This window comes from Ylistrum balloti, unplaced genomic scaffold, assembly GCF_031769215.1.
Source record: "Ylistrum balloti isolate Yb309-2 unplaced genomic scaffold, AGI_CSIRO_Ybal_v1 Utg369992, whole genome shotgun sequence".
Lineage (NCBI taxonomy): Eukaryota > Metazoa > Mollusca > Bivalvia > Pectinida > Pectinidae > Ylistrum > Ylistrum balloti.
Window position 1 is genome coordinate 140969 of NW_026782074.1, and position 21832 is coordinate 162800.

Genomic DNA, 21832 nt, shown 5'->3' on the forward strand with positions numbered 1-21832 from the left:
TTCACAGGAGGTCCAGAGGGCCTGTATCGCTAACTTAGATATTTCGGTCAATAATGCACAAAAAATTACGTTTATCTAAAAGGAACACATTTCCCCTGATGAGCCTCATCCCATAGATACAGCTTCTAATTCCCAAGAAGAGACAGAGATCATTTATTAATTTCAAGATAGATTTTAAAGAAACTGATAGATTTTCCCTATTGGGCCCCAAGGAGGCAGAGCCATACTGTTTATACAAAACTGATTTCCCTTCACCCAAGCATGCTTCAGGACCAGTTGTGGACAATATACTGCAATTCCTAAAGAACAAGATAAATTTTAAAGAAATTGATAGAGTTTCTCTATTTGGCCCCGCCCTTAGGCCAGGGGGCCACACCCACAAATTACACAAAACTGCTTCTGCTTTCCTCAAGGATGCTTCAGACAAAATTTGATTAAAATCCACTCAGTTGTTCCTTTGGGCCAGGTGAAAAACCAAGGGTAATCCTAAAATGAAATTTGACAAATATACAAAGTGCTTCTTATGAGTGGTGACAAAAAAAAATCTGCCAAAATCTGATTTTCAACAAGTCTCAAAATTAACCAGTCTAAAAGGAATGGGGACTTTGTGTTCAATATGAAGATCACCAACCTAATACTTGTTAAAGGATGGATAGACAACAGACCAAGGATAAGAATAATTTGAACAGCTCACTATCAGTTGATATTTGCGAAAAAAAAATAGAAGACAAATTGCTTTTCATTGTACTCGGTTTATTTTTAAGGCATATGTTCTTTGTGAAATATCCAAGGTTACACTACAAGTATAACATCAGAAACACCATAGCCTATAAAATTGCACACAAACACATCAGCAGCACGTTCCTCGTCTCCAATGAAAGGTTGATCACTGTGTTGGTTCTTCCATTAGTATTAAATGAACAAAAAAACACGGACACTAAACATATAACTAACATATAGAGTTCTTCACCGTGTCCTTGACAGTGAGGACTGTCATTTGATTGGTTTTAATTCGTTCTTTCTTTCTTGCCCTTCCAAGGTAAGTTAGTTGTAATGTGCTAAACCAAAAGAGTAACGGACAGCAAATCAGGCCACACTTCACGCTATGAATACAGATGCTATTATCATTTGCGTAATTCACAAAATACAATGTACATTAAAACATTTTAACATAAGACATATTCCACTGTTTTCAGCAAACACTTTTTTGTCAATGTAAATTAATCTATGCATTGTAGGTTGTTAGCATATAAAACATGTAATGTATAGGTGAGAGGGAATACCAATAGTTCTGAGCCTCACACAATTCCCTATATGATGGTAAAGTGCACTGCTCCTTACATTACCACACCTAACACACACACTAGTCATAGCTACTGATTTCATGGACAATCATATCTCTGGCTGCAATTCCTTACAACACTTTGTCTGAGAGACATATTCCCAGTGAGTTGCTAACTTGGCCAAAACTGAGTATAGAGTAGAGATAAATTATCTAGTCCTTGAGGGTCAATCAGCCAAACAGGATAAAGAGTGAGTGACTGTGGTTTATATGGGGTCTTCCCTTCTTTCTTCTATAACTATCAAATTGCTGGGTGAAAGAATTCCAGTATGACAGAGAGAGTTCAGAAAATATCCTCTGGTAAGGGGAGTCATCAACCAGTACTAGCTTGGAAAACATTGACACTGTGTACAAACTGGTGATGTGCTACTCTTATTGAGTCAGTAGGAGCAGCTGGTCCTTCATATAGATCCATATGTGACTTACTTCAGTATCAAAAATACATGTCCAAAGTATGTGCAAGATAGGTCTCAAGAGTGCTTTGGTTGACATAATCAAAATGATTTTCAATTTAGGACTGTAACTAGTGATGAAACCTGGTTTATCATCAAAATCTGGATAGTGAACAGGAATCGATGAAATGGAATGAAACAAATCTAAAGACCAAGAAGTTAAAAACCAACAGGTCCATCAAGAAGGTGATGGAAACAAATAAAATAGGGATTTATCTCCCCTACCTGACCAATGGAAACACAATTAATAGGAGTATAATGCTAACCTACTGAAGCAGTTGTACAAATCCAAGAAAAACACCACAAAAAATCCTTTGAAGAATTTTGCTTCACCAGGACAACCCATCAATTAACACTAAACAAGTAGCAATGGATACTGTGTGTGAGTGAGGTAATAAACTCCTCCCTACCTCACCCTGTTCTCCAGAACTAGCCCCAGCAACTTCTACCTCTTTCCTAGGCTACACAAAACACCTCAGGTCCAGAGATTTGAGGATTATAATGAGCTGTTGTGGAAAGCTGTTAGGAGATCAAGATGTGGTGTTCTACTGGTTGGATACCAATGACTGGTAAACTATATGGGACGAGTGTGAGGAGTGTGTGGAGTTGAATGAGGACTTTGTTCACTTATAAATCTAAATTTCTTCTTCTCTTTTGTGCGAGGCCCAAACCATTTTAGACATCTCTCGTACATATTGTCAACAAAGGCATGATTGAGGTTGAATAAAAAATAACCACTGCAAGACAGAATATCTCAGACTCTGGATGAGATTCTTTGATTGAATTAATTCCTTCCCTTCAGGCTTGCGCTCGACTTTCAGAATTTCATTTTGCAGGTTGAGGTTCATGTGAAGTGGTATCAAATTCTGTTAGTCTGTGACTACAAATTAACCTGTTAAGGGGGCCAGTTGGAACTTTCACTAGCAATAGTTTTTTTCAAAATATCTCACTTCAAGGATATTGGTATTTTAATATCTGAAAGATATTTTTGATTTCATTTTGAAAAAATGACTTGTAAAAAACAGACTTTTCACCAATTTACTTAAACTACACATAAAACATCCAATATTGCACAATCAACTTATTAGGTGTCATTAACAGAAAATGATTACAACTACTCACTTTAAATAAAGAAAACATGGCTGTATATAGATCTGGTATCACTTCATGGCATTCAAACTAATTTCCAAGCATGACATTACCATACTATTCCAATGCTGATGGTATACAGACTGGTTTGGACAGAGATAAAATTGGCTTGAAGGCAAAAATAATCATTTGCAGCAGTATAATTTTTGCTAGTCAATGTCCTTTCAAGGAAAAATCTGGAAACTCCGTAAATTTTGAAAACAACTGAAATTGTTATCTCTGTCATGGAGTTGACCAATATTTCACTATTCTATGGATAAAATGATCACCATACAACTTCATTACTCCTATACATGAAGATAATTGTCAGGTAGTCCAAATTAAGTTTTCCTACAGGTTTCTTAAGGATAAAATCCCCACACCAACCCATTCTTTTTAATTTCAAATCTGAAGAATATCTTGAGGAAGGCCAGTGTTCCCCTTGAAGTGTGTTTACTTAACTAGCTGTTAACTTTCTATACTATTCCAGTCTCCATTTCAGTGGTCAGCGCAGTTGTCTCTCATAGAAGTTGTGTCACGTGTTCGCTATCCGGGTCATCAAGAAAGAGTGTGCTAAACACGTCATTAGAAAAGAATGGGTGATATTTCACTGCCCTATCACAGTCTGGCATAAAGTTCACCTCACATAACACAGGGCGTATTTCCTTAACACCTGAAACAGAAACAAGACACATCTGATGCATAGAAAAGAAATGTTGGTTTTCTATAAATTGACATTCAGTACTGGTATGTCTCTTTTTGTCAATAATTTAATTGATTTTTTCAGCAATAACCTATGTATACATAATATTTGTAAACTTGTAATGTTTTAATAAAATGCTTCTGGTTTTCTTCACAAGAATCTTCTGACTTTGAATTATTAAGTTGTTTGTGGTGGTAACATATAATGAGATAAGGCAAGTCTATTGAGTATACATTCCTGGAGACAGAACGACTGAGCAGTTATAGGTACATGTGGACTCTTTGCAAATGTTAACAAATTATACTGAATGAATTTACTGTCTAATTCAAGTAAGAGTTACATTGATGATACAAGGTATCACACCTGTAAACACCATGATATATCAAGTTTTTTTTGTGATATTCTCCTATGTGTGTATAAACCTGGTAACACCATGATACTGTATCAATCTGGTAACACCATGATACTGTATAAATCTGGTAACACCATGATACTGTATAAATCTGGTAACACCATGATACTGTATAAATCTGGTAACACCATGATATTGTATAAACCTGGTAACACCATGATATTGTATAAATCTGGTAACACCATGATATTGTATAAATCTGGTAACACCATGATACTGTATAAATCTGGTAACACCATGATACTGTATAAACCTGGTAACACCATGATACTGTATAAATCTGGTAGCACCATGACACTGTATAAATCTGGTAACACCACAATACTGTATAAATCTTGTAACACAATGATACTGTATAAATCTGGTAACACCATGATACTGTATAAACCTGTTAACACCATGATACTGTATAAATCTGGTAACACCATGATACTGTATAAATCTGGTAACACCATGATACTGTATAAATCTGGTAACACCATGATACTGTATAAATCTGGTAACACCATGATATTGTATAAACCTGGTAACACCATGATACTGTATAAATCTGGTAACACCATGATACTGTATAAAGTTGGTAACACTATGATACTGTGTAAAGTTGGTAACACTATGATACTGTATAAATCTGGTAACACCATGATACTGTATAAATCTGGTAACACCATGAAATAACAAGCTGTGAGACCCCATGTTATTCTTTCTCACATGGTTTATATTGTGGTAACTATATTTATTAAAACATTTATCACATATTATCATTGAAATCAAACATAAACACAGGTAATATGAAAAAATAATAGACATTTTGCAAAATAACTTGTACAGTTTTTTGTTTTATATTGAATGCAGTTGTGTGTTATATCTAGACTATAAGCCAGGTTAGTCATTAAACTTGCTTTATTTTATTGCATCGAAGTGAGAAATATTTACCACTCTTGTTTGTGGACCATCTCAGAAGTAAGTCGATGGCATATAATGCCCGTGACTGGGGGCAAGGACCAAATCCTTGAGGTGGAGGTAGAGCAGTAGCTCCCTGGAAAATCTCTCGTGTCATCTGAAATATGCTCTCCTACAATCAATGTATGATGAGATAATAAGAAATTCACACCACATACTACAGCATGTCATACTTATATTTCAAACCAGAATCTCAGTATTCCTATGCCAAAAGCACTAAAGATTTGAACTAAAAAGTAAAATTATTACTTTCTCTAATTTGTCATGGAGCTAATTAATACCAATTCTAATTAAATTTTGTCTGATTATCACTTTATCTTCAACATAATGGTGAAGGCAAACATATAGTATTTCCTGCCCATATAGGATAAACAGCATTGTACAGGCAGGTATAAAACTTCAACTCAAATTTCACAAATTTCAAATGGTTATACAAATTATTTAAAGATTACCACACAGTGAGAAAATCATTATTTATGTATAGGCCAAAGGTCATTACTATAATACAAGTCTGTGAATGTTCAAAGTAATACAGAATTTAACAGCAAAGTCGGCGGTCCATAGCACAGATCATTTATGTATACCAACACATAAGAGAGGTCATTTATGTACAAACAAGTGGCAGAGTTCATTCATGTAAACAGATGGCAGATTTTTTCTGTATATGGACATTTAAAGAGTTTGTCTATATACAAGCAAAGGTCAGAAGCTATGTTTGTATACAAAGAAATGTCGAGGGTCATCCACGAATACGAACAAAGGTCAGAAGCTATGTTTTATAAAAACAAATGTCAGAAGCTATGTTTTATACAAAAAAATGGCAGGGATCTGTGTATACAATCATATGTCAGATGTCTGTCTGCAAACAAATGACAGCAGTTAGCTACAAACCTCGACTCCATCCCAGGGATAAGCTGGATACTGTCCCTCAAACATAGGGATAAATTCATTGTAGTGGATCTGTGACAAAATATAACAATATAACAATATCAACACAAAATAAACAAAACAAAGACAAAAACAAGTATTGCAGCAAAATTCCAGGACATTAAATCTGTACTGTGAAAGGCATGTATTAATTGCTTGCACAACTTTTCAAATATAGGTCCAAGGTCACGGTCAAAGTAAAAAAAAATTGTTCCATCTGAAAGGTCATAGGAGACACACATGCCAAATACAAAAGCCCTACCTCTTACAGTGCAAAAGCTATGAGCAAGATTAAAGTTTACAAACTGACAGACAAACAAACAAAACAGCACAAAAACAATTTACCCCCAATCTTTTGACCTTTTGAAATTTAGAGTATACATATATGTATATATTCATGTATATATATATATTCCAAAAAAAGATGAAATTAAAGAATACTCATGAACTAACAAAACTTTGAAATGTAACATCTGTGAAATTATTTCTCAATCATAAATGTTAATATTACTTCATGAAAGATACGTATGATGAAGTATTTAAAGAAACATTGTATTTAGTAACCAACTACTTTTAAAAAGTTTTCACTTACAAAAATCTTTTAAATATTAGATTACTATTTTTGTTTTGTGACAAATTACAATGTAAAAAACATCAAGTAAGTAAGTAAATATTATATATAGTTTACCTGTTTCAAGTTAATCCCACCTTCTACATAGTTCATAACCGTGTAATGTTTCTCATAATCATCAAAAGTGTCCAAGGAAAAAGGTCTACAAAGTAAAATATTTCATTTTAGTAATATAATCAGAAGTCATTAGGTATTTTGTTCTTTCTCTCCAATATATTCATAAAATGCTTAATTTCCTTTGCAAACCATACTTACATATATCTGCTTTATCTAAGAACACTTGAGAAGTTGTAACAAGAAATGCTAATTGTATAATTCAACATAAAGTATGAATTTAATTTTCATCCTGTACCAGTCTACAGCGATGAGAGGCTAATGAGCATACCATGAGAATACAATCATGGTCGGCACATGACCCAATACCTCTTCATATATTATATTTGAAGTTAAGTCAATCCTGACTATTTGTATGAAATGTGATGCTGTTTAATTACTTATCAAATATCCATGGGTTGATATTTAAATATCTCACCATCTTGATTTGATGCAAAAATTAATCTGTAACTTAAACCAAATGATAAATATCATTTCATTTTGTTTTTTCTGTTTGTAAGTAAAGCACACTTACCTTTATTTTTTCTGTATTTCTGATACATTTAATGTAAACTCATTTATATCAACCAAGGAAATGAATTTAGAATAAGAGCGTATCTCCAATTTTTTGCTTTTGAAGTGACCAAGGATAACATTACGACTGACTATGAGTTGTGAATGGCACCTATACAGATGTCAGTGGTATCTCTATATCTAAGGTCAGTCATAACTTTACAACTTACTTGTTTGCAAATCTCAGCCAGAAGACCCTATATACAAACAGCTTGAGCGGTTTGACACTACTAAGCATCACAACATAACGGACGTCAAACTTCACGTTGCCAACCTCCTCACGGAAAAACAGCACAGGATCCTCTACATACTTACAGGCTACCTGTTGATACAAGAGTAATGACTGTGACATAGACTCTGTAGTAGTCGGGTACAGTTAATGGTTTGTTATCAAATATCAACATGGACTGGTCTTATCAGGGCACAAAATACTGTATTTAAAACAATAAATTAAAAGAGAGAGAAGAAAAGCAACTCCTGAAGACAGGTCTCCAAACAGTATATATAACTAATTTGTGCAGCTGGTTACCAACATGTTTTGGCCTTAGGCAAGCCATCATGAGGGCACAGCTTACATGGTGTACATATAGTTAAAACAGAATAGTGAACTAAATAATTTTGGAGAACATATATGGTGTATATAATGCATGCAAATAAATAAATGAAAAGTCGACAATGGTCTTTCGTAGTAATGTTTCTAGATTGCATGTTTGTAATATTTCTGTGTAATTGTTGTCAGTCACCTTATGATAATCTTTACTATCTTACTAGTCATGCTCCATTATTAGAAGTGTTTCAGAACTGAAGCACTTTTCTCTTAAGTTGTATTACATCTAATTCTTCAACAAATGCTACATTTTAATGCATTCCTTTGTATGACGACATTCAATTTGTATGATGATATTCCAGATGTATCATGACATTTGATTGACCAAGGAAAATAATTTGTATAATCATGACATACTCTCGACAACTTTCTCATTTGCATATCTAGCTCTGATAATAATTGTTACTCATGCCAATGACTCTCATTGTGTCACATAAATTGATATCAGGAACAATATCTTGATCCTGATTTTAGATCTTACAGGCGTTGTTGATTCTCAACAAGATAATCCAGACTTCTAAAATCATATCAAAAACAAAGTACCGGTAAGTTATTTTGTTTTTGTCCAATATTTTAATCTATATGAATTAGAATAGACATTACCTATCTGAGTAATTTAATATACAGCAGTGTATCGTGATTATACTGTCACACATATCAGTTTTATTGTCCCTGCTGAAAGTTCCCAGTAGGACTAACCCCAAAATGTCAAAGTTCGGGCTCTTATGTATAAATCTTGTTTTTTTAGTGAAAAAGGAAAAACAATGTTCCTAATTATTTAAGTCTACGACTTGCCTTTGGACCAGAGTCTGGAAGGCATGTTAGCTTTAGTTCAGAGTATGTGATGAGACAGGTGTTTTGAAGTCTACGACTTACCATTGGACCAGAGTCTGGGAGGCATTTTAGCTTTAGTGCAGAGTATGTGATGAGACAGGTGTTTTGAAGTCTAAAACCTACCACTGGACCCGAGTCTGGAAGGCGTGTTAGTTTTAGTTCAGAGTATGTGATGAGACAGGTGTTTTGAAGTCTAAAACCTACCATTGGACCAGAGTCTGGAAGGCGTGTTAGTTTTAGTTCAGAGTATGTGATGAGACAGGTGTTTTGAAGTCTACGACTTACCATTGGACCAGAGTCTGGAAGGCATGTTAGCTTTAGTTCAGAGTATGTGATGAGACAGGTGTTTTGAAGTCTACGACTTACCTTTGGACCAGAGTCTGGAAGGCATGTTAGCTTTAGTTCAGAGTATGTGATGAGACAGGTGTTTTGAAGTCTACGACTTACCTTTGGACCAGAGTCTGGAAGGCGTGTTAGCTTTAGTGCAGAGTATGTGATGAGACAGGTGTTTTGAAGTCTACGACTTACCATTGGACCAGAGTCTGGGAGGCATTTTAGCTTTAGTGCAGAGTATGTGATGAGACAGGTGTTTTGAAGTCTACGACTTACCATTGGACCCGAGTCTGGAAGGCATGTTAGTTTTAGTTCAGAGTATGTGATGAGACAGGTGTTTTGAAGTCTAAAACCTACCACTGGACCCGAGTCTGGAAGGCGTGTTAGTTTTAGTTCAGAGTATGTGATGAGACAGGTGTTTTGAAGTCTATGACTTACCATTGGACTAGAGTCTGGAAGGCATGTTAGTTTTAGTTCAGAGTATGTGATGAGACAGGTGTTTTGAAGTCTACGACTTACCATTGGACCAGAGTCTGGAAGGCATTTTAACTTTAGTTCAGAGTATGTGATGAGACAGGTGTTTTGAAGTCTACGACTTACCTTTGGACCAAAGTCTGGGAGGCATTTTAGCTTTAGTGCAGAGTATGTGATGAGACAGGCGTTTTGAAGTCTACGACTTACCATTGGACCAGAGTCTGGGAGGCATTTTAGCTTTAGTGCAGAGTATGTGATGAGACAGGTGTTTTGAAGTCTACGACTTACCTTTGGACCAGAGTCTGGAAGGCATGTTAGCTTTAGTTCAGAGTATGTGATGAGACAGGTGTTTTGAAGTCTATGACCTACCACTGGACCTGGGTCTGGAAGGTGTGTTAGCTTTAGTTCAGAGGATGTGATGAGACAGGTGTTTTGAAGTCTATGACTTACCTTTGGACCAGAGTCTGGAAGGCGTGTTATGTGATGGAGACTGTTGGTGATGTGCATGTCTAGACCCCGGGCTAGATTCCATGGCTTAATGATCCAGTGATTGTCTAATCCTCTGTAACAAAGATTTACGTTCAACAGTGCAGACCATTGGGAGGAAAACAGGAGATCAAAGTGTGTTGACAATTACGGACTTATTGAAAATATACATCTTAATTCATATCCTTTTCAGTAACAAATAATGCATGATTTAATGCTAATAAATTTGCACATTGACAACATATTGAGGATGTTACATGATTGCACTATTCATAATGTATTCACCAGTATTGCTCAGTATTCTGATATGATATCTATATTGCTTAGTAGTCTGATATGATATCTATATTACTCAGTAGTCTGATACGACATCTATTGTAACACAATGACCAAACACAGTGTTTACTTGGGTTGACCGAAACGTTTATTTCATCGTATAGTGGTTTTCCATAGTTAGTACTTCGCGTTAATATCCATTACAAAAGATAGTTCCCAATCAACATACAGCATCATGTCGTGGCACCAAAACTAAATACCTGTGTAAGGCAGACAAAAACTAAACACCTGCCCGTCCATATCAAAGAGTTCCATACAAATGTTCACGGGCCAACTTGGCCAGAACCCGCTCCATCGCGGAGCAGGTCCCCTATGGGACTCTGCCCGTCTCCACGTCCGACTCCCAACTCTCTCTTGCTACTCGATCCCAGACTCGACTACTCTTCTGCTGGCTATTATCTTTGTATAAATAATACCCAAATACTTAATTTCAGCCTAGTCCCAATTGGACAACAATAACCCAGCCCCCGGAGCATCTAATGAAGAAGGCACCTGCGACTAAGAGTACCCGTTATCAACTTCCCATCTTTGATCTACCTTATACATTGTTTCTTATCTTGTTTACTTACAAATATGTTCGCCAGCGCGGGGCATACAAAAGAGAGCATCTATCTGTCATGATCAATCATACTGGCTATATTCTGCCACGGTGCTTCACCACTTGGGTACAAACCCCGCCCGTTATCAGGCGTGCATCACTATCTATCACTCACGGGATCTTTTCCTCGGTCCAGCATTAACTGACTTTTGACCTGATGTACTTTAAACTAAGATGCTGCTCTCTACGATACACACCATTCCAAAATTACCATTAAACCCATTTTTTACTCATTTTGTTACACTATATTACTCAGTAGTCTGATATGATATCTAATGTAGCTCAGTAGTCTGATATGATATCTAATGTAGCTCAGTAGTCTGATATGATATCTATATTGCTCAGCAGTCTGATATGATATCTATATTACTCAGTAGTCTGATATGATATCTATATTGCTCAGCAGTCTGATATGGTATCTATATTGCTCAGTAGTCTGATATGATATCTATATTACTCAGTAGTCTGATATGATATCTATATTACTCAGTAGTCTGATATGATATCTCTATTACTCAGTAGTCTGATATGATATCTATATTACTCAGTAGTCTATATGATATCTATATTACTCAGTAGTCTATATGATATATATATTGCTCAGTAGTCTGATATGATATCTATATTACTCAGTAGTCTGATATGATATCTATATTACTCAGCAGTCTGACATGATATCTATATTACTCAGTAGTCTGATATGATATCTATATTATTCAGCAGTCTGATATGATATCTATATTACTCAGTAGTCTGATATGATATCTATATTACTCAGTAGTCTATATGATATCTATATTACTCAGTATTCTATATGATATCTATATTACTCAGTAGTCTGATATGATATCTATATTGCTCAGTAGTCTGATATGATATCTATATTACTCAGTAGTCTATATGATATCTATATTACTCAGTAGTCTGATATGATATCTATATTACTCAGTAGTCTGATATGATATCTATATTACTCAGTAGTCTGATATGATATCTATATTACTCAGTAGTCTGATATGATATCTATATTGCTCAGTAGTCTGATAAGATATCTATATTGCTCAGTTGTCTAATATAATATCTATATTACTCAGTAGTCTGATATGATATCTATATTACTCAGTAGTCTGATATGATATCTATATTGCTCAGTTGTCTAATATAATATCTATATTACTCAGTAGTCTGATATGATATCTATATTGCTCAGTAGTCTGATAAGATATCTATATTGCTCAGTTGTCTGATATAATATCTATATAGCTCAGTAGTCTGATATGATATCTACAGCAGGAGTAGGATTTTAAAATTTGTTCTATTTCCCTATTGGACCCCACCCATCCCTTCTTGCCTTAGGGAACAGACCCATTATTATGAAAAAATGATTCTTCTGCACCAAACAATGCTTCTGGCCAAATTTGTGTAAAATACAATTGTTCCTACAAGAGAATTATAATTAGAATTTTCAAGAATCTGCCCTATTACCCCTGTTGGATCCTGCCCCTCCCACCTCCAGGTGATGAAAAATCTACCATTTATACATAATTGATTCCCTATCACAACATAATACTTCAGACTAAATTTGGGCAAAATCCAATCACTCCTACAGGAGGAGTACAATTTTAAAATTTCCGATTTTAAGCCCCACCCCTCAGGCCCCTTGGAGCAGAGACCCACCATTTTTACAAACTTTGTTTGACATTCCCTAGGGATGATTCTGACCAAATTTGGTCAAAATCCTATGGACCTGGTGGAATGTGAGTAAGTAATTCAGGGGATTATGTAAAGACTATATCACGTTAGTGACAAAACCATATTTGAATTTAGATTGGCTTCAATTGTCAAGTTCTGATGATGACTGGTTGTCTGCCTCAGCGCATTTGTTTGATGTACCATACAGTAACACATGTGGGAGGGGAAACAACTCTGTATTTCATGATGGCAAATAACAGTCATCTGTGACATATATACTGAGTTGATTTGACAATGATTTGTTTTTTTTTTAAATTCATTAGAAATTAAGAAAAAATCCCCTGATTAATTATCCTAGAAATGAGGGGAATTTTGATGAACAGGCTACTGTTAATAGGGATACAAATTCTAGTATATTCAACAACATCAATGTTATTGGATTTCTCACTCTTATCTGATATAAACATCTTAAAATCAATTTTCTTTCCATGACAAACAAAAACAAAAGGATCATAAATATGTTGCGATATAAAATACACATTTTCTGATTGATGTAACTGATAATGATATATTTTTGTCAGGCTTTGTCAGTACTGAAAAGATTGTATAAAATTTACCAGGTTCTGTACATAGCAGCATAAAGAAAAAACTTTCATAATGAAACGTAGGTGAACATCTTTATATGTAAGAGAGTGGAAGTAATAATCAGGCATTCTTGGAAAAATGATAATTTCCTACACATTGACAAGATATATATGACAACACATACATGGTAGCTACAATACAATGCTATAAACTCTAAAATTTGCAAGATATGAATAAGAGGTCAGTTGATCTCATATCTTACTTTTCCTCTCGGTGCTGGAAGTAGGAAGCAAACTTGTGCAGCTCTGTTTTGAGGTTGTATGTGACAGGCAGCCAATCAGGATTTCTCTCCAATGTGTCAGGATTCTCTACTCCTTTATTCATTCGTCGACATACTACGGCCAGCATATCTTTGACAGTCACAACAGTCTCACATGGAAACTGGTTTATCATCTTCCCTGGCGTCTCTTCACTCAACTTCCTACATAAACATGATTTTCACAAATTAAAGCCCATGGCCACTGGCCAGCTATAACACCAAAAGGTTCCCACTAAAATGCTGGAAGGAAGTCTGCTACAAGTATTTACAAGCATAAATATAATTATCTAATTTCATTTAAGTCTATCAAACTAGTCTTTGAATATTCTTTCTATGTACATGTAAGCACCACGTGGGTGGTGTGTGTATTTGTGTCTGGGTAGGGGGTCTTTTGGTCTTACGGTGGGGAGAAACTGGACTATCTTGGTAAAACCCAGTTTGGAAGGTGTCCCATTACCTTTTAACATCCATTCCATAAACTGAACCCCGGATGGCTCAGTGTGAAAGGTGAGTGTGTTATCACTGCACCACCAAACCATCCAATAAATCGGCATGATTAATAACACAACAAAGAATGGAATTGGTAGATAGAAAAAAAAAAAAAAAAAAAGCAAACATTTAAGATATCCCACAGGGATGTTACCATCAACCATTGTTTGATTTTTACTTGTTCTTTAAAGGTGAAGTCTTCTCTGGTTTAGCCCTTAATCATAGAAAATTTGAAAATCCTTCTCAGAAACAGTGATAACAAAACTTTTATTTTCAAAATCTTAGAAGGCTGGCTGTCAGCCAATTTGTTTCTCTAATCAATCCTAAAATTAAATGGGCACAAACCAAGGGGAACCTATATATGAAATTTGAGAAAGAAGATCCATCCTGTACTTCTCAAGGAAAAGCAATAAAAACTTTCATTGTCAAAATCCAAAGAGCCACCCGTCAGCCATTTTGTTTTTACAATCAGTCCCAAAATCAAAGTGACAAAACACTAGAACCAAAAGGAACCTTCACAAGAAATCTGAGAACGACCCATCCAGCAATTGTCAAGAAATAACAACGAAAACCAAACACAGGCATAGGGTGAGTGTATGTAGTCTTGCCTTGTCTGGATGGAAAGGGACCACTGTTTCAAAATGACAACTCAAAGCTTCTCTTCTACAGTGAGGGAGAGTGACTGTAATATAAATAGAATTTACCTTACTGATTATGCAAACTAGTAGCTTGTATTGTGCAGATATTTTGACTCTAAATAAGTAGTCTAAAAAAAAAACAAGGAAGAAATTATTTACTTGAAGTCTCTCCAGGACTGAAATGTCCATATGATATCTGCCTCTTCTGCAGTCTCAACAATATCAAATCGTTTGTCTGTCAAATGGTCACCTAGTGCATTGTATTCCACAAATATACGGACATTCCTGTCCTTTGGTAGACCAGGGAAAGGCTTCTCCAGGTTTGGGAGAGTTTCTTTTCTTGCATATTGCTAAAACATAACATTTTTGTAACGACAGATATTATTTTATCATACACCAAATCACCAACATTAAAACAACACCGAGTGTAGGAATCTTCATAGTATTGGTGTCTAGAAAGGTCAGCCATCTTGTCAAACCTTAACTTTTAACTGATTTTTTTATATCATTCATACAAATTAAACTTTGACGCTAATCATATAAATCATATCTGAATCACTAAGAAGAGTAAACAATTACGACAGCCATGGGATAAGCCGTTTGTCTTTGATTTTGGAATGTTGACTGGTTTTGCCCAAACTACGGCTTTTTCAGGTCGACAAATTGGTGAAATTTAACCCCTGAAGTACTAAAATTCTGGGCACATTTGTATTGTTCATCATTCAAGTCTTTGACTGAATTATTAATAATACAGTGTATTCATAGAAATTAAAACTAAAAATTGTTGATACTATCTCAATACTTGATATCATTCACACAAACTATAACAGACAACCAAAGTTAATTAATTGCTGACTTGGTGTGAACAATTACACATATCAACGTTCAGTATGATAATATAAAATAAACTATTTCATTTTACAACAAATTGCAAAACGAGTTATTAGTTATTTACTAATCACTCTTACTGGCCTGGATGTAAGCCTGCAAGGGGTTTTACTGCGGGAGGAAACTGAGTACTTTGAGAAAACCATGTGACCCCGAATGAACCCAAGATGGCTAGGTGAGTGGTGAGTGTGTTACATGGGTGACCTGACCACAAAAAATTCAGTTTAATATCCCCATCTAGCAATCAGATAATCAGCGCAAATTGAAAGATACTGAAATTTTCTTACTTCTAGGGCTGAACCTCTAGATAATCTAGATCAACCAAAACAAGATCTGAACATGACTTTCTCATAATACAACTACATGCCAAAATACAAATGAGAAAAACAACAGAAACTTATACCAGTAATTTCTTGCAATTTTCTAAGTTTGAGGGACATTGATAAAAATAAGATGACATGGGAAGGAGGTTAGGAGAAACATATATTTGACTTGTATCTTTTTATTATAAAAAACAAATGATCAAATTTTACTTCAATACCTTCACCAGTCAAAGAGTTAAGTGCATGAACTAAATCATGACAGAATGATGCAATAACAGCCCCTTCAAACGCTATACATCCCTGCCATTCCATGGAGTGAGCATGAAAATAAAAAAAAAACAAAATGATCATAATCTATTCTATATTCTATTTTGCTAGTGTCACGCACACCTAGTCATTTGTAAACATAGCAACTCACTAAAAAGTATTCCAAGTCTGGTTCTTCCTGTTCGTAACTGACAGTTTTCATGTCACATGGTTCCCAGGAATACAGTTTTGCTTTTTTTATGTCAGCATCTTCCTCCGCTTCAACATAATCTCTGGTCATCTCATCTGAAACAAAAGGTTTGTTTTAAGTTATATGTTTTGGTAAGTATTATCCCTGTGAAGCTAAGGACTGAATGGTGAAGATAAGGACTGAATGGTGAAGCTAAGGACTGAATGATGAAGCTAAGGACTGGATGGCGAAGCTAAGGACTGGATGGTGAAGCTAAGGACTGAATGGTGAACTAGCCTTAAAAAAAAGATGATCCATCAAAATGTTACTAAACATAGAATCTACGATGACTTAGATATACTGGAATTATATCTTATGTTCAGTAATTATAAAAACAAGATGAAATGATTTTTTTCAATTCTTTGACACAGCTGAATTTTGGAATTTGGAATTATAATCAAACTATGATGAAAAGAATATAGACTCAATGAACTTTTCAACATTTTACTACCATGAAAATCACTCTTTTTATAATTTACCAGTGATTCACTAATCCTATTGTCACACCTCCATCCTCTAACAGACATATAACACATTTTGATACCAGTGATTCACTAATCCTATTGTCATACCTCCATCCTCTAACAGACATATAACACATTTTAATACCAGTGATTCACTAATCCTATTGTCATACCTCCATCCTCTAACAGACATATAACACATTGTAATACCAGTGATTCACTAATCCTATTGTCATACCTCCATCCTCTAACAGACATATAACACATTTTAATACCAGTGATTCACTAATCCTATTGTCATACCTCCATCCTCTAACAGACATATAACACATTCTTATACCAGTGATTCACTAATCCTATTGTCATATCTCCATCCTCTAACAGACATATAACACATTCTTATACCAGTGATTCACTAATCCTATTGTCATATCTCCATCCTCTAACAGACATATAACACATTTTAATACCAGTATTCACATCCTATTGTCATACCTCCATCTGACATATAACACATTTTAATACCAGTGATTCACTAATCCTATTGTCATACCTCCATCCTCTGACAGTTATATTAACACATTTAAACATCCTATTGTCATATCTCCATCCTCTAACAGACATATAACACATTCTTATACCAGTGATTCACTAATCCTATTGTCATACCTTTATCCTCTAACAGACATATACACATTTGCTCATCTGAGATTACATTTTAATACCTGTGATTTACTGTCCTAGTGTCATACCGTCATCCTCTGACAGTCATATAACACATTTAAACACTTGAGATTTATTGTCATACCTCCATCCTCTAACAGTTATATTACACATTCCAACATCTGAGATTACATTTAAACACCTGAGATTTATTGTCATACCTCCATCTTCCACATCCTCTAACAACCACATCAATGTATAGGTCATCTTTGTTTCTATCCAGTAAAATGGAGCTGTCCGACAGGTTGGTGACTCTGAGTGCTGTATTCTCGCACCAAACTCATCCATGATGTACCAAACTGGCATGGAATCCTTATCACCCTATACAAAATATGTCACAATAACATTCAATATCCATTACTAAAAGGATGTTCCGTACCAGTGGCAAATTTTTGGATGTTTTTTTCACCCTTTAAAAACCTGTTATAGTGCCTTTTCTGGTATTGTCATTATCAGTATATATTTCCTGTATTCAAAGGAAACTCATGGAGTTTTTCCCGTTTGATTAATATAGAAACATATTTGTGTTAAAATACATGAAAAAATTATTTACAGCTGTATAGTTGTCATACTTCTTTGCAGTGAATTGTGGAGATGCAAATGTGTTGTGACAATGAAAGAAATTTCCATGAATGAAATACTATAAGTTAGTTTCTTTGTTGAATTAAAGGGTACAATTTTCTCATAAAACATAAGGAGATAGTTATGTCCAATTTTCAAAAAACATTATCTAATGGTATCCTAACTTTTCCTGAATATCCCTTTAATAAATAAGTTTAATGATGTTACAACAGTCATCTCTGCCCCTGTATTAAATACTACATAAAAAGTACCAAACTACATAAAATATTCACAATCTTAAAATTTAAATTTTGCTTTTCCAAATACGTGAAATTTATTGTCACTAATCATTTCAGTTGGCTAGAGTGATGTTCCGTTAGCTTATACTATAGAGCATTGAGTGGATAAATGGATAGATAATCAGTAGGTCAGGAGATCAACTTCTAGGTGATATATCCCTCCCGTATATACTTACAAAAAAAGTACTTCTGTTAAAATTAAGAAACAAGAATTCTCAGGAAAATGGAAAATCAATGGATAACAAAAATATGATAAAGTCAACATCTTATGTAATATTATTTGGGTTTAACCAGCAAATTTACTGAAGTTCCCAGTAATCATCTGATATTCAAGATATGTATGGTAGGTTTATAGTCAAGCTGTTAAAATAACGAAAACACATTCCATAGCTGAACTCACTCTTTCACAATGTCCGAAGCTGTATGTCTGGTTAAATCTGTAAGTTAATAAAAAGGTCATATGTATCAACAGAATTAAACCTTAATCAACAGAAACCTTAAGATATAAAACATTAATAATTATGTATGGAACATATTGATATGTAAATATGTCAAACATGGTCTATAAATGGATGTACATTATGTGTCCATTTATTCTAGAAATGACACTTTACCTGTATTTTATTTATGAAGAATATTCAATACTTAACACATATCTTCCTCTTCCTTATTTATATTTTCTTGAAAATAAAAATCTTGTGTCGTGTTGGCAATACCTACCTCCACATTTCTGTCAAGATGTCCTTCTCTATTTGTGAATTTGACCTTCCACTGACCTTCACTGCCATGAGGGAAGCCATTCTCTGCAGAAGACCTGGAATGGTTTGCAGGTGCTTTCTAGCCTCCTCTACTCTGTAGGACCAGGAATGGTCTATCAAAAATATACTGAAAAATATAGGTTTTATTCAGTGGTTTAATAAATTTGTGCATCATTTTTCCTTAAAGATTAAGAAAATTCCTATGATTTATAGGATAAATAAATACAAACTTTTGGAATTAGTTCTTGTATTTTGATTAATTCATCTTACATGTATATATGTACTTACCTATTTGGATCATCTTTCTGAACATCTTTCATTGCCTCTATCATCCATTTGTAATTAATTACTTCATCTTCTCCTGGCTCCTTATTCTCCTCTGTTTCCTCATCATCACTTTCCATTTCATAGCACAACATCTTGAAGGATTCTCCTGCATCATAGACCTAAGAAATTGATATTACTTCGATTAGAATAATACATTTATTTTGTATGCAAAGTTTACTGTTATACTCATGAATCTCTAAAGGTCATACATGCACACTGCCCTGTAGGTAAGGCATAAAAATTGAACCTGCTGCCCTTATGACAGGATTGTAAGAGGCCACTATTCTTTGGATCTACATATTTTCCATCTTCTCTAAACATTTTTATTATATTTTCTGATGTCTCTCAAGACACAGCTTCACTTTTAGTTCTGTACCGTAGACAAAACTTGAGTATTTTCAATGGTACTTTACTTTTTCCTTCAGTTTTTTTTTTCTTTTAATTTGTTTTATTTTTTTCAAAACTTTTGCAAGGTACACAAGAAACAGACTAAAAACAGCACACCAACATTCACCCATGTAATTCATCATCATCATCATCATCATCATCATCATCATCATCATCATCATCATCATCATCATCATCATCATCATCATCATCATCATCATCATCATATCATCATCATCATCATCATCATCATCATCTTTCAAATATTAATCAAAATCATCATGTGACCAATCAACCTTCTTTTTCTGAGTCAACATTATCATTATCAATGTCAGAAATTAATAATGAATAAACTTCATAGATAAAGATTTAATTCTTCATCATGATCATTGAATGCTATCATTCAATTTCAACACATATGTTTAACATTTTCAATCATGGACACACACAATTCACCACACACACACAAGAGAGTGAGGTTAATAGAGAGATGGTAAGGGCTAGATGGAGTGAAGATACAGAGGGATGGAGATAGACAGCGGGGAGAAAATGACTGGTTTACCCGTTGGGGGCCTTCTGCAGTATATCTCACACACACACACACACACAATAATTACACAATAATTACACACACCTCATATTGAAAGTGGGTGGGGTCCAACGCTAATATAACTATAAATGATATAAACAACTATGCAAATGTACAATGAGACAAAAATCTGCTTTTCATCATAATATATTTCATGATGGCTATCTAAATGGAAAGTAAAGGTAACTCTTTATTTTTGTACATCTATATGCAGTTTTCCAAATCAATTATGTTTTCTATGGTACTAGGTTCAACCACTAGTGACCAGGTGGCTTAATTTGTTTAGACATCTCATGGCACTTTTTGAGGTCTAGTCAAGGGTTCAAGGCTAGTAATTTCGTTGTGTATACACAAACACTGTATACCTTTCCTGCTACTTGAGATCAGAAGGTCCATATGTTAAACACCAGTGAATGCAGGGTGATTTTCATTACTTTTTCCTATTACAGATTTGGTGATGTGACATCTCAAAGGGTATACATAGAAGCTATGGGAGATTGAAATGGTTCCATGGAGATACTGAACCTGGGTTGTTATTGGGGTTTAAGAGTATGAAAAGGAGGGAGTAGTGTTAGAGGATAAAAGTACAGGTCATTTTACTAGCCTCAGCTAGAGGGAATTTCACTTTAGTTCAGCAGTAGGGTAGTGTATCTGAGAGATGAAGTATTGCTAATTCAAACCCTGCCAGGTGCAAGGTATTCTTAATTTCTCCTCTTATTACATATATATGTTGGTTATTTATAAAGGTGGGAAATTTTGTCAATGATTACTACTAATTATTTTATATTAAGTCAGACTTAAAAGCCAAATCTGTCTGTATAACCAGAATTGCTGGTGCTCCAGTACATGACTTTTGCTAAGATAAGTTTTCATTTTTCGAAGAATTTCGAATAATTCCTGATTAGCTTCCGAAATCGACGATTTTTTCATCATATTAAATATCAAGAAAACCGTTTACCCAACCTGTTCAACTGTCAGTAGATCTACAGACATAAGTTTAGTGGCAGCTAAAATTGTAGCAAATAATGAGACCAACACCATATGATACATATATAGGGGTTTGGATTTTACTTGAGTTGTCTACATTCCAGATGCAGGTGCCTGTGGACCAACTCACTTCTTCTTTTAGTTTGACGTAGAGAGACTTCCAATGTATCTGTGGAACACCTGATGACTGGAGCTGATTAAAGTGATTTTCTATAAACTTCTGAAACTTTTCAGTCATTTCTTCATCGTTCACTGAATTCTCTGACATGATCGATTCCTTGAACTGATTTTCAACCGTTCATGAGTGAAATTACGGCCACAACGTGGGATTCTCCCGGAAGTTTGATGAGCATGACTAGTTTTAGAATACATACAGGAAAAAAATATCCGCAACTTTGAAAATATTTATAAAATG

General features: G+C 34.7%; 1 protein-coding gene across 1 annotated transcript; it reads right to left on the bottom strand.

Moving 5' to 3' along the window:
* Positions 1-740: 740 nt before the first annotated feature.
* On the bottom strand, positions 741-21716 carry LOC132547990 (tubulin--tyrosine ligase-like protein 12). Its single transcript, XM_060211806.1, has 14 exons — positions 21548-21716; positions 19416-19573; positions 19090-19254; positions 18770-18806; positions 17671-17830; positions 16245-16378; positions 14775-14965; positions 13432-13650; positions 9923-10034; positions 7395-7546; positions 6616-6700; positions 5892-5960; positions 4974-5112; positions 741-3595 (listed from the first exon to the last, which is right to left on the bottom strand). The coding sequence occupies exons 1-14, from the start codon at positions 21683-21685 to the stop codon at positions 3444-3446; spliced, it is 1911 nt and encodes a 636-aa protein (XP_060067789.1). The 5' UTR covers positions 21686-21716; the 3' UTR covers positions 741-3443.
* Between the last annotated feature and the right edge of the window lie 116 nt (positions 21717-21832).

Excerpts from the sequence above, each read along its gene's own strand:
- LOC132547990 (XM_060211806.1), bottom strand. The coding sequence starts at position 21,685 with ATGTCAGAGAATTCAGTGAACGATGAAGAAATGACTGAAAAGTTTCAG. Across the intron at positions 17,831-18,769 it reads GCTTCGGACATTGTGAAAGA|GGTGATAAGGATTCCATGCC; the intron begins GTGAGTTCAGCT and ends TATTTTGTATAG. Across the intron at positions 3,596-4,973 it reads ATGGTCCACAAACAAGAGTG|GTGTTAAGGAAATACGCCCT; the intron begins GTAAATATTTCT and ends TTTCTGTTTCAG.